The 15,063-nt window shown below is 33.6% G+C and overlaps 1 protein-coding gene across 1 annotated transcript in view; it reads right to left on the reverse strand.

Moving 5' to 3' along the window:
- The window catches only part of Gnf1 (germ line transcription factor 1), a 64,440-nt gene that overhangs the window by 36,135 nt on the left and 13,242 nt on the right, over nt 1-15,063 (reverse strand). The window contains exons 4-6 of the mRNA XM_072546004.1: nt 13,442-13,596; nt 8,565-8,688; nt 3,242-3,564 (exon numbers count right to left, since the gene is read on the reverse strand). Coding sequence (XP_072402105.1) covers nt 3,242-3,564; nt 8,565-8,688; nt 13,442-13,596 — 602 coding nt within the window. The remainder of the gene's footprint in view (nt 1-3,241; nt 3,565-8,564; nt 8,689-13,441; nt 13,597-15,063) is intronic.

Raw genomic sequence — 15,063 nt, forward strand, 5'->3', positions numbered from 1 at the left:
CTTTATTCAATCGACAAAGCTACGGATCAACAACACATTGTCAACTAAACAAATGCAAAAAACAAAAGGTGTATGTCAGAGCTATATTTTATCTCCTCTACTATATACATACATAACACATAAACAACATACGTTATGCCGACCTTCACCTCTCAAATCCACCTCAAAACAGCCCTGGACTAATAAACATTAATTAGTAAAGGGGATTAGACTTTAGTAAGTGAAATTGGGTAACTGTGGCACCCATTAATGTTTTTTTTTTATTAACAAGATATAAAGTTTACAGTATATACTTGTTTAATCTCTCTGCTAGTAACTAGTGACAAATTCTTAAGACATCAGCTACCAAAAAAAAATTCAGTTAGCAACTAAAACTCTGACCGTCAGATTTTGATCTAAGTAAATTGCGTAGTAGTTGAGTTAAATTTGAAAAACTTGGTTCGGTACAGAAGCAGTGCTAATTTTCAATAAATGGTTCTGAAAGTAAACTTCTGTCCATCTAGCAAGGCGCCATCTAGCTCTGAGTAACCGGAGTATGAGAAAAATTGTCTGGTAATTAAGAAGGGGTCCAGAGTTACCCTGACATGACGCAACTGCGGACGGCGATACCGGGGGAACTGTGGTTCCAAAAGTTTCTAGGTGAGTTTGTTTATAATTTATTCTTTGGGTGCAAAAATGCCAAGAAAATATATTAAAAAGACTATCAATCGTGGTGACGAAAGTAGGTATTCAATAGAAGCATTAGAACTGGCTATAAGAGATGTGAAATCGGGAAAATCTTCACTAAAGAAGGCTACAATGGAGCATGGCGTACCAAAATCGACACTTGGATTAAAAGTGAATGGGCGGAAAGGTAGACCGGCGGTAGAACCTGCACAAGGTAATAACAAAATTAGGTACCTACTAGATTTTACTTTTTAAAACAATGAAATTCTATTACAGATGTGACTGGAGGTGGTAGAACTGCCCTTTCTAAAGAAGATGAAGACATTTTGGCTTCTCGGATAAAAACAATGAGTAAGTAGGGGTTTGGACTATCTCGCAAAGAAATACTCAAAACTGTAAGGTTATATGTTCATCAAAATAATCTGCAAACGCCCTTTCGAGAGGGGAAGCCTGGAGAAGATTGGTTTCTGAATTTTTCAAAACCAAACCGACATTTTATTAGGAAACCTAAGAGATAATTGAAGCATCACGTATAAGACAATAAAGTGACCCATTTGTTGTTTACGATGTCTTTGATCAACTGGAAACTATTATGAATAATTTACAACTTCAACAATACCGTGCTATGGTATGGAATGAAAATGAAACGGCTTTTAATTATGACTCCAGCCGTACTAAGGTTGTAACTGGAATCGGAGAAATAACACAAAAGAAAACTGGAGGCTCAGGACGGAAAACAACAACAGTTTTGGCATGTGCTAATGCCAACGGATCCATATTGCCACCTATGATCCTCCACAAGGACAAAAGGTTATGGGACAATATGTTTGGTACAAATGAGTATTCTGAGACATCTTACTACGTATCTGAAAATGGTTGGATGACTGAACAAGAAGTTTTTCTATGGTTCAAAAATGTTTTTTTGAAAATATGCGTTGAAAGGCCTGCCTTTTGATTTATGATGGTCATTTAACGCACATTTCACCCAAACTAATTGCGTTGTCTATGGCGGAATGTGACTATTATTAATACCGCCATATACTTCTGCAATATTGCAGCCTTTGGATGTGTCTGTCTTCAAGGGACTCAAGTCTTCATGGGATGCTTTGTTAACAGATTGGCAGCGCAACAATTTAGGAAAACAGCTAACAAAATGCGAATTTTCCAACCTTTTGAGAACAACTTGGCACAGTATTTGAGAACCTGTTGTGGTGAATGGCTTTAGAAAAACAGATATTTTTCCTCTAAATGGAGATTCCATTAACAAAGAAAAGTTTGATCCCGAAAAGTTAAAACGATATTATGAAGAGAAAAACATTCCTAATACTATTACTGACAAGCAAAGTTCTACGGGTAAGCAAACTACGATCCCGTGTACAACCTCTTACAGCTCTACTACAGAAAGTCAGAATTGCATTCTAGCAACGTTCTACTAGCAATAGTAAAACCTTCTCCAAAGCTAGAACGAAGGAAGAGGAAAAGAATAGATGTTGCTGAGGTGACCACAACTAAAATCTATTTAGAAGACCTACAGTTATCAAAAACTAAGACAAAAGCTTCGAAGAATACATTCAATAAACAATCAAAATTAAGTAGTGATGATGAAAATTCCGAAGAAGTCGTTTATGCAGAGAGTGATGACTCATATGAAGCTCCAAATGACAATATGGAAAAAGGTGCCGAACCTCAAGTTCAAGAACCAACTGATGATAATATAATACCAGGAAAATACATCGTGGTACGAATAAACAAACGAGCAATTACTCATTCGATTGGACTAATATGTCAAATTAATGCAGTGAAAAGAGTCGTGATAATCAAATGTTTGAAACGATGCGTGGGAAATACCTTCAAATTTCGTGAGGTAAACGAGCCTCTCTAGGAATACTGAACGACCTAAAATCAAAAGATGAAAACGTCGTTAGTTAAATCCCCCGTTGTGAGGATTTAAGGAGATTCAAAAATATTGCTTAGCTGTTTGTTTCATGATTTTTAATAAAAATTTTCATTTTTAATGTTGTTTTTATTTTAAACCACAGTTACACCTTTCATTATAATAACTACAAAGTGAAGTTTACCAAGCAGACCACAGTCTCCCCGTGAGGGTCCACAGTTTTCCTAAATCAACGGGTAACTGTGGACCCTTACATGTGAAAGAAGAATGTCAATACTCCTCTCATCCTCTCTCCTCTCAACATACTAACAGATTACTAATACATATCTACAAACGAAAAGAAAGTGGTTTGAAACCCAACTAACTTAATAAGTAAATTCAAAATAAAACTTTTTATATTCCGTCCACAGATACCCCACATCACCCTACTTAAAATTTAATTTGTAAATAAGATTGATATTGATTTTGAGAATTAACAATCAGTAGTTAAACGCACTGTTTATAATTTAATTATTTATCCTAGTAATAAAATTGTACCCCTTATAATACATGTTTTCATGTTTTAAATTATATTTTGCAATAAAATGATAAAGCCATTTTTAACATAGCTCGCTTGGGATATAAGAATCATTTTACATTTTAGCAATACAATTATATTCTAAAAACAAATAGTAAAGTTACCTTCATAGGACTCTTTTTCATTTTATCCTTTAGTGAACTTTCACTTCGTTTTTCTTTGTTATCATGTTTTTCTTCATTTCTTGACACTTTGTTTTTTTCATGTTCTTCTTTTTGTTTTTTACTTTTCTTCTCATTATCAACATCTTCGTCAAAAACTCCAGAATCCGATGAATCTTTGTGATAGTACTTTGGTTTCATGCCTGATTTTTTTAAAATCAAATCCAGAAATTGATCTTCATTTATTTCGGGTATTTTATAACCTCTAGCTTTGTCTAACTTTGCGGGGCCAGGTTCCTCCCCAACTACCAGATAATTTACCTTTTCTGAAAAATAATATACATTGAATTCATTTTAACATTAAAAAAAACAAATTTAATAAAATCAAAGAATATGCACTATAAAATTAAAAATTTACAAAACTGCAAAAGACGTAAAAATATTTAGGAGCTGACGGTGAATAAAGTTGTATGCGTAGGAAAAACTAATTATAAAATAAATGAACATAAAAATTCATTAAATCTCATAAGATAGATCTTAGATATTTGTGAATAAAATAATCAACCACGTAAAAATAAAAAATAAATAAAAGACCGAATCATTAAAGCTCAAAAAGAGTAATTTATCTGAATTATTTAAGATAGAAAAGCAATACAAATTGTAGAGCACAAATATAAAATATAGTATACCAGAGGAATATACCTTTCGAAAATAGAACTCCCATTTCTAAAGCCATCGGTTCGAAAATTTAATTAACAACATAAACCCCTATCTATCTTTCTAGTCAAGAACAGAATAGAACCAGTTGTGCCTATAGTTCAACAAACAATTGAAGAGGGTGAGTCAGTGTGAAAAACGAAATCTAACGCCATGAACTGTTAAGCAAATCCACATTTCTAGGAAAAATTAAATTATTTTAATAGAAATGAATTCTATGGTGATGTCTCTGTACGTACCTTTGCAATTCCGTGAATTTGTTACTTCCCAGGTTTAAGTATTGTATTTATATGGTATTAAGTCACAATGATTGTAATGAGAACTACATTTTACGTTTGTTTTGAGATTTGGATTTTCAATCCGGAAATTGTTTTCAAGAAAAATATATAAATTAAGAGATTAAGTTAACTTGTAAATGTTTATCAATTGGCGCATTGTGGCAACCAATTTCCAATGGCAAAGGTGACCAAATTGACATTTCAGAAGGGAGGACATATTGCAAAAATTTACATGAAAGCATGCCTGTCATGAGATCCGCGAATTAAATAAAAACTGATACAAATACTATGCACAGTTGGGTTGAAAGTATAAGTCGATAAACAAAAATAAAGTTGTGTAATAATAGAATATAACAGGAAAAAGAAATATGGTCAAATAATATAAAAATTAGATCTTTTCCCAGAGTATAATGGGCTAATATTTCAATCAATATATAAAAAAAATTGCCTAATATATCAATGAATCATTATAAAAGTGACTAAAGATGAAAAGAGATTTATCATCTCGATGGCTTAAGACACACTTATTGTATGTCCATTTTTTTCTATTATTGAGTTATGCACTGTATCCTGATGACCTCCTAACAATCTATCATCCTGAGCAGACATTGCATGTCCTAAAGCGTTTGGTGTGGTATAAATGACATTTCAAAACTGTGAATTAGGCTCAAAAATGTATTATGAAGGGAACAATTGTTGCATGTCCATACATACAATATAATGTATGTAAGTGCTCTTAGCAATCAAAAGAGAAAGGGCTGAATATTGTATGTCAACAATAATAATACAATAATTTTGCACAAAATGATATGTCACTATCAACAAGTCAGCTGGAACATTAGCAGCTTGTGTGGTGTGCGTTTTTGAGGTTATAGTTGTTTAAGTTTTCTTTTTTGGTGTCAGGTGAATTTATTGTTTATGTTTTATCGACAACGCTAATGGAAAAACAACCTAGAAGTTATAAACTGTTGCAGTTAGCACTGAGTAACGAATATTTCAGTGAAAATGAAGCACCTAGTGAGTTGACAACTATACAACTCCATCAAAATTGTAAGTAACTATGTTTATAAATTTACGTACCTAATTATAATTCAAACTTCTTATCGCAGGGGTTATCAGTGTAATGTTAGATTAGAGACGAGTTAGTCCTTGTTAATTTATAGTTATTAATTAATATAATATAAAAACGTCAGGGAAAAAACATACACAGTCACTTTTTTGTAAAATATTAAGTTCTAAACTATAAAAACAGCATAGCTACTTCAAATTTATGTTAAGTGAACATTGCATGTTCTTTTCATGAGGTCTTGTGACCTCATGAATTGATAATTGATATTATGTTTGATAATAATTATGGTTTGTATTATTAATAATGTATTACATGAACCGGGAGCAGGAGGGCAGGTAGCAGGGAGGATAAGAGAGGCGTATGTCCAGCAATGAACACAGTGTTAAAAATCAACCAAAACTTTTAAATTAATATACCTAATATACCTAATGAAGAAAATATAAATGTGGAAAATGCTATCTACCAGACTTTAAATCCAGTAATATACAGTAACGATGACGTCATCACATCTGCTAGACTAGGTGAGAGTATTTGTACTACAGAATCAAAAAATGACGTGATTCCATCTACCTCATCGCATAATTTACATTCTACTGCCAAAGAAAGTGAAATCTATGACTCCTTCAAACCGACCAGGGGAATGATAGATGACCCAATCAAACATAGTGATTTTTCTGATTCTGCTGAATCATACGTACCAAATTTTTCAAAGCTAGTGATGAAAATAGTAATATAGGAGAAGTTGTTCTAGAGAATTTTAATCCAGAACTGTCCAACAATACAGTGGCACCTGATGAAAACTGTGGAAGTGTTTTGACTACAGACTCGAATAATGATTACTCGAGTAATTCCATCCAATTCATTTACTGATCTTCAACATTCTCCAACTGAAAAAATTAATCTAGGTTTAACAAGAAAATGAAAGAGGATTGCAGACCCCTCCACTTGGACCAGAAATGTGAGAAAGGAAAAACGTGTGTCAGGTAAGACGTATGTAAACCGCTCTGGAAAAATAATGCCTGAAAAAAAAGTTGAAAATGTTGACTGCTCTAAATGCCGTTTTAAATGGTCCCAAAAAAATATGTCAACTGCAAAGAGAAATAATATTCAAAGATTATTGGCAGTTGAAAGATCCATGTAGACAAAAATCATTCATTTGTGCAGTTGTAATAACGAATTTAATCTTACGAGCACGTCCACGTCAAGAAAACTCCAAGAAACGCCAAGAAGGACGTAAAAAGTATTCAAAGTATTATTACCTACCAGACAAAAATAACGAAAATCAAAGAGTATGTCTTAAGTTTTTCTGTAAGACTTTGAGCATAAGTTTTAAAGTTACAGATCTGGCACTGGCTGGACGTGGCGATTCAGGAGCGTATGTAGGTACAGATTAAAGAAAAGGCCGTAAGGCTCCTAATACTACAGATGCAAATATAATTGCTAAAGCTAAGGAACACATCGATTCCTTTCCTCGTATGGAAAGTCACTATTGTAGAAAAGACTCATAGAAGCTTTACTTATCGTGCGATTTAAATGTCTCCATTGTGTACAGACTTTATGAAAAATTTTGCCAGGAGAATAATATACCCAAGTGTACTATAAATGTATAAAGATCTCTTTTCAATAGCTCCGAACCTCCACTGATTTTGTATAAACCAAAAAAAGATCAGTGTTCTCTCTGCAATGACAAGTTCCCCTTAGAAAATGACCATCAAGCTCATAAAAAGAGAGAAACTGATTCTCTTAAGATGAAGGCTGAAGATAAAAACGGTCAATAGATTACAAAGGTGTAACATTTTGAACTATTTCGTTTGACTTGCAGGCAGTTTTATCTGTGCCCTATGCTGGTGATGCTCAAATCTACTACAGACGCAAACTTTCTGTCTACAACTTTACAATATTTGATTATTGTAATAGCGACGGACATTGTTACAATTGGGACGAAACAAATGGAGGAAAAGGATCGTCTGAAATTGCATCCCGTTTGTTGAAGTACATTTCAAAACTTCCTAGTACTTTCCATGAATTTTAAATCAATCGTATCTATATGTTGTATTGTATTTACCGCATATAACATGGCTGCTGCCATATGTTTGTTGCGATTCACTGTGAGATTTTTAAACTTTTTCCTACATGTGACAAAGCACATTTTCCGATACTTGCGGCTCAGTGAATCGCAACAAACATATGGCAGCAGCCATGTTATATGCGGTAAATACAATACAACATATAGATACGATTGATTTAAAATTCATGGAAAGTGGGTACTCATATTTAGAAGCAGCTTCAATTCATGCCACTATCGAGAGGGCTAGAAAACACAATCAGTTTATTCTACACGGGAATGGGCTCTCCTTATTGAAATGGCGAGAATCAAACCAGAGCCATACAAAACAAATGTTCTAAGCTATGAGGACATGTTTGACTTTCAAGCTCTGACAACTCTTATGATTATGAACACAAAGTTGAACGTGAATAATGAAACTGTTAAGTGGCCTCGTTTTGAAAAAAGGAAGCCTTTCACCATACAGGATAAATATAACTTGTATTATGAAGATTTCTACTATTTGGATGTGTCAGCCACACGCAGGAGTACAAGAAAATCACCTACCTAGGAAGAAGTCTCATTGAAAAAAAAAATACTCCAAGCAACTGCCAATATCAAAGACTACAAGGCGCGATTGATTCCCTACCGACCAAAGTCAATTTGCAAGACAGAGTTCCAATAGAATGTGATTCTGACAGTGAAATAGACTGTTCACGTTCTTTATTGTGTTAACATGAATAAATACATTTATATTCTCCTATTTCTTTATTTTTATTTACATAAAACGTTCAATAATTAAATCAAAATAATGATGTACACTTATTGTATGTCCATATTTTTATTGCCAATTATTGTATGTCCATGCTTTTTTAAAAGTATTCTTTAATTTTTTTTTATGAGGTAAGGTATTTATTTTTATTACCAATTTCAATGTCCATTTAATGACGTATCATAAAAAAATTATACAAACTTTAAAGTTGAATGTAACACAGTGCTACAAGAGCTTAAACAGTTAAAATCGATTTACTCAAAAAATAAATTCACGGACATACAATAAGTGTGCTTTAAGCCATCGATCTGTTCAATGTGCATTGCTATTCACTGAAACAATCAGTATCTCTAAGTTGTAAAAGTGAGCTAGTATCAAATTAAAATTTATAAGATTTGCAATATATTTAAAAATAGATGTCGAGTAAACATACACATTGTACTTACTAGACACAGCATGTACAACTCTTCCTCCATGTTCTACAACCAAATTTTGAAATTCCTCACCATCTATGGAATCCAGTACACCCGTTCGTAGAAACGTTATACCTTTGAGACAATCCGGGTTTCCCTGAAATGTCAATATAATTAATTAAAAGACATATTTCGTAAAAACCCTACTGAAATCCGCCACAACAGGACATTACTACAATTGCAAAATTGAAACTACTTTGATTTATATTATTTTCTTCGATGTCCAGTCACAAAACTCTTTGTTAACAGTTAAGTTTTTAAAAATTATACCATTATGTAATTACCCTTCTCATTAAGGTGATAAGTAGTGTCCACTGAGAAGACCAGCGAATTCATTTCGGGAAGGTACTTTGAGATTTCAGGCAATAGTTTTACAAACCTTTTTCTTTGTTTCAGTCCTGGCGTCTCAAGTTAGTGATGGTTGTGATAGTAAAAAAAATGCTTCACCAGCTATCTATTGATTTTTATAACAACTTAATTTTTGTTTGGTGCGACCGGAAGATTATTTTCGACTTCTGATAATAACAGAAGTCGCAACTAACTGCTATTTATAACGAAAAATTCTAAATATGGTATTTTAAAATTACGTGTGTAATTTTAGACAAATTTTGTAAACACATTGTGAGTAAATAAGGTTTTTAAGACTTTTACGTCGGAATCTGATATCTGCATAATGGTTTTTTATTCATTAAGTGATATGTCATGTTTTATGTGACAAACCAGTGTAGGGACAAGAATTTTAATGTTCTAATAATGTTAATACTTTTGAGTTATTTGTGATTTAATGTTAACCATAAGTAGAGACTGGAATATACGCAAAACCCATTTTTTGCATATCTTATACTTATATCTTATAATATATATATATATATATATATATATATATGCATATTTTACATAAATTGCATATATCTGCATATTTGTATAAAAAAAATGTTTATATTTTCTGAATTTGTCGACCCAAATGTGGTTTTAGGTAAACTGGTAAACAATTAAAAACCCTAATATACAAAAAAATGAAACATACATAAAAACTTTTAGTGGGACGGGTTTTTCCGAAATGCAAAAGTGGCGGGGGTATCGGTGAAGCTTTTAGGGATAAGTAGCTGTATGAATTACATTAGTTTTATTTATGGTCTTCCGTTAAACAGTATAAACGTGCACATTGAGGCAAATTTTAAAAGTGCATTATAGTGTAATTGTATTACGTATCCCATGACTTCCTTAATTTGTTTATATCGCGATGTCCAAATTAAATGCTTCGATTTAGCTATATCCTGAATTAAAGCTTCAGAACAATATAAAGCAAAGCTGGATGGAGGAAAAGTATTTTGTCGAGTTTGCTCTAAAATTGTAAGGAACTATTTTCATTTTAATACAAGTGCAAGCCATTGTCAACGCATGTTTAGGGGAAAAAGTGTAAGCACTTTTTTCAGCTTTCAGAATTCATATTTTGATTCAGATTTCTTCTGATAGAAAATTTTTAATCGATCAGCATGCAAAGACACCTTATCACCTTAAAAACTGTGAAAAAACTCTTATAGGGCTCGATTAAAAAGAGCAATTGACAATGGCGTAGTGCTTAGGGACTCAAAAAACCGAGAAGCAACTTTTTAACAACCTTTGCGATGATTTGTTATCTTCTGGAATTACAATTTCAAAAGTGAACAATGCCACTTTAACCTCATTATTATATCCGGTACACGGAAAACAAGACTAAAAAGAAATAGACATATACTGGGCCACAATAAAAAAACTTATTGTGCGAGCAGCAGAAGATGAGATAAGAATACAAAAGTATGTCCGGAAAAACCAACGGTTTGAATACAAGAATGCAACCAGAGAAAAAGATGAACCCTACCGAAAAATGCTTACCTACCCGAAGAACTAGAACCACAATAAATAAAAAAAGAAAACAAACCATTAAAATAACGAATTTAAATATATAAAGAAAAATAATTCAGAACATTATATAAGAAAGTTAATACTAACAGAAAAGAACAACGCCACGACGAACCAATGCAGAAGCCTAAGTGGAGATCCATTAATGGCAAGATAATGGCCCTACAACTTAAAAAATAAATCTTGTAGCGTGTCAAAAATCCGGTACGTTGTATCTTGTACAATTTTCGTTTAATTATCTAAATATTCTGTTCAATATGATAAATCTTCGATGAACCCTTTTTACCGCTTAAATGCTAATATAATTTCCGTTAGGACCACCCACCTCGCCGTTTTGACTGAACTTGTCGGTGGTTTTGTTTGCAAATATAGAAACTACTCCCTTAGAGAATTTCGACTTGTGTTTTGGAGACCCCTATTAAGGATAAGATATTTGTCCTTTTGACACGTTGACACGGTTGAAATGGACTACCTAAGAAGAGCTTGCCGTATATCAAGAGTAGAACGTATACCTAATTCTGAAATTAGAAGAAAAACAGATAGAGTACATACAACTTCTGAAAGAATAGAAACCAGACAGTTAATATGGTATGGACACGTACAGAGGATGGACGACAACAGATGGCCAAAAAGAGCTATGGAATACAATCCAAGTAATAGAAGGAAACGAGGAAGACCAGCCAAGTCTTGGATACAAGGTGTTATGGAAACCATGAGAGATAGAGCCATTGATGAAGACACCTGGAGAGATAGAAAAAGATGGCGATCGAAATGCGGGAAGCGGCAGAAGCTGTAGGATCCCCGCTTATATATATATATTTGTCCTTTTTTGTATTCTTTATATTTTTATCTTTTGCTTCTTCACGCATTTGACTTTGTATTTTCTCCATTTCTCCGGTAGTCCCAGGTAATCTCAAGTTAGTTCCAAAGTTAGCCCCGGGCTCGCCCTGATTCAGGAAATCCAAATGTATCCCAAATTGGGAATCCAAATGTATCTCAAATTGGGAATCCAAGTCTCAGGTGATCCCCGTTTAGAATCCCGAGTTAATCCAAGTATAAGGCCCAGTCTTTCGTAGGTTTTACCCTGATTGGCAATCACAATTCCCCTCATTTAAGTATGAAGCCCCTTTGTATTCAAGATTTGACTGCGCCGAAAGTCAACATCCCGTTGATCTGCTCCACAGCTCTAAGTTATTGTTTGTACACTTCCTTTCTTTTGATTTAAGTTGTGTTAAGAATGTTCATATAAAGTGCAAGAGACTGGATATAGGCGTTAAATTTCTTAAATTTTTTGTTATATATGTTAATAGTGCATATTTCACAATTCTTTATTACATATTTCTCTCTCTCTCTCTCTTGGCCACCTCCAAACTATGCTTCCAACCTTGTCGGTCCCGCGCCGATCTTCTCCAGGTTCTCACGTCTAGCAAATTTTGCGCGTCCGCTGCCACTTCATCCTCCCACCTTCTCCTTGTCCTTTCTTTTGGTCTTGCGCCTTGCATTTTACTATCTAGGGCTCTTTTCGGCAATCTTTCTGTCTCCATTCTTACTACATGACCAACCCAGCGAAGCCTCTGAAGTTTAACGAATTCTGAGATCCGTGTCTCTTTGAACAGTTGGTAGAGTTCATGATTGTACCTGGATCTCCATATTCCGTTTTCGTTAATAGGTCCAAATATCTTTCTTAGGACTTTTCTTTCGAAGACTTCCAGTTTTCTTTTTGTCTCTTCCCATGTCATCACCTATGTCTCGCATGCATAACATACTATTGGTCTGATAATAATTTTGTAGACCCTGATTTTCGATCTCCAGTGTGTGTTTTTGGAGCGGAACACACGATCGAGTGAAAAATAAGCTTTGTTTCCCTTTACTATTCTTCTTTGGATTTCTGGTTCTTCTGTTCCATCCGTCTTTAATGCAACTCCTAAATATGTGAAACTTTCGACCGTTTCAATATCGTCCTCTAATTCAACTGTGCGTCTGTTTCCCCTAGCTCTTGCCTGTGTTAACTTTTTTGTCTTTTGAATATTTATTTCTAGTCCGGTCTTTTTTGCCTTTATTTTTAATTGTGAATATATTTCTGCCGCCTCTTCTGTTCTGCGAGACATGATGCTGATATCATCGGCATAGGCGGCAATCTATATTGATTTATTTTTTAGAAGATTACCTATTCCTATATTCAGCTGTCTTATCACATATTCCAAAGTCAGGTTGAATAGTGTCGGTGCCAGCCAGTCTCCTTGCTTTAATCGTTGGACTATTGTAAAGTTTTCAGTGAGCTCATTTTGGGCTCTGACAGTTGCTATTGACGAATCCATTGTTGTTTTTACCAGTCGGATGTATTTTTGGGGGATATTAAAGCTCTGCAATATTTGATTAAATTACATATTTAATGTTAAATAATAATTTTAGAACAGTTTCAATATTTTAAACTTGTTTAAACGCCAAGACCTAGCATACGGTTCAAAAGAGTGACAAAAATATAGGATATTTCGATACGAAGATACTGAGAAGAATTACGAAGCGATGAATGGCGGTGGTTTTTGGAGAAGACGATACAACTTCGAACTGTAGAATACACCAGAAACCAGATATTGTCAAATACATTAAAATATAAAGTCTGAGTTGAATAGGACCTCACCTCCTTGATAACATCGAAGAAGATATGAGCAACATGGAAGTACGCGATTGGCGACAAATAAAGAAGACAGGAGAAAATTCTTGAGAAAGCTATGACCGACATAGGATTGTAAAGCCAGAGTGACAAGGGTATAGACAAAAGATCTGTTCAAGTGTTTTATACTTAAATCCATAATACCATTAAATTATAACATGCATCCTATTTATTAGTAAAGAAATTCTATGTGTAGGGAAGAAATTCACAGAATATAAAATACATATGTTAATCGGAAACAAAAACATATATTTTAAATTAAAAAATAACTTACCTTTGGCAGTTCTTTTTGCCCATGCATTTTAGGACCTCCTCTGTTTTTGTACTTTTGATATAGCATGGCAGAATACCTTCTCTTTTCAAATGCCTCTTGATCAAGATCCATATCTGGATCACTATGTTCCAGTTTAGGTTTTTTGGGAGTTGTCCCTACATAAAGATTACAATTCTCAGACGTAGTTGACATTTAACTATTTCTCTTTATTGATATATGATTATTAAAAAACAACATTATTATTTCAACAAAAAAAAAGATGTAATAAAATAGGCCATACCCTTTTTAAAATTATCAATAAAAAAACTGAAATCACTAATATAAATGTGTTTTGAAATGATAGAAAGAAACAATGAACAATTTGCGTATTATTGTATTGTATGTGAAAGTATTTGCATAGCTCATAGAATATGCTTTTCAAGTAATCCTTTAATAAGTCATTTCCCTACGATTGGTCTGCATGATTGGTCATGGTCACTAATTCTATTAGATGAGCAAAACCTAGTGAAAACTAAAGAGTCCGCATAGAACTGGTACTAAGAAGTAGCCACAAAGGACCTCAGCAAAATGTTATATATATATATATATATATATATATATATATATATATATATATATATATATATATATATATATAATAAGGCAAATGAAAAAGAAGATATTCGACTAATTGAAAAATTGAACAGCCAAATAGGAAAAGAAGATGAAGATATAGTGAGACGGTTCGGAGAAGACGAAATTAGAAACGACAAAGAAAATATCGGTTAATTGAAATGTCGAGAATACAATTTGGAAATAACCAACACAAGATTGCAGCATAAAAACATACATAGATACATATGGGAGGAACCTAGTAAAAACCAAAAATCAATTATTATTTATCTAATAATAGTAAAAAAGCCATAATAATACAAGATGTAAGAGTATACAGACACAGAGTATACAAATAACCACCGATGACTACTATGGAAATTTATATACAAGGGAAGACGACAAAACGACAATATTCAGAGAGATGAGGAGAAGTATTAATTAGTCTCCTCCGGTGACTGGGTACTGACCAATACATCGTCATTTGCCTTCAACCATCCTAGCATCGCCATTATTTATTTTTCGCAGGCATCAACAGCGGACCGTAGCGCCGTCGATTTTATTCACTAGGATTCGTATGTTTATTTTATTGTACACATGAAACAGAAGTTAATTTTATTTTGTTATTTATTTGAACACATTTTTATTTAGATTAAACTTGAGTTTTACGAGTTTGGTGTCTAATAGAGCTACCCGTTACAAGTTGGTGCTCGAGCAGAAGTAAAACCCACAAAATGACGCCCCAGTAAAAGTAAAATTCCGCTTCTTCCAGCAAGGACAGATACACTCAGTAACTGGTGCCACAACAGGTACGTCGTGGATATACTACCTGTCGAAGGATGAATTACCGGTATTGTATGGATACGTGGATCATTCCCAGTATTAGCGTGCCATGATGTTTCAAAGATCGCGAAGAACCTATAAAAACTGAATAAGATCTCTAACCACAGGGGAACTATGCTTCTAAATGCAGTGTGTGTATAAAATATTTTCCACAGTACTATGTCACCATATGCAGAAAGGATAGTAGG

The sequence above is a fragment of the Diabrotica undecimpunctata genome, chromosome 1 (genome assembly GCF_040954645.1).
Source record: "Diabrotica undecimpunctata isolate CICGRU chromosome 1, icDiaUnde3, whole genome shotgun sequence".
Taxonomy (NCBI): Eukaryota; Metazoa; Arthropoda; class Insecta; order Coleoptera; family Chrysomelidae; genus Diabrotica; species Diabrotica undecimpunctata.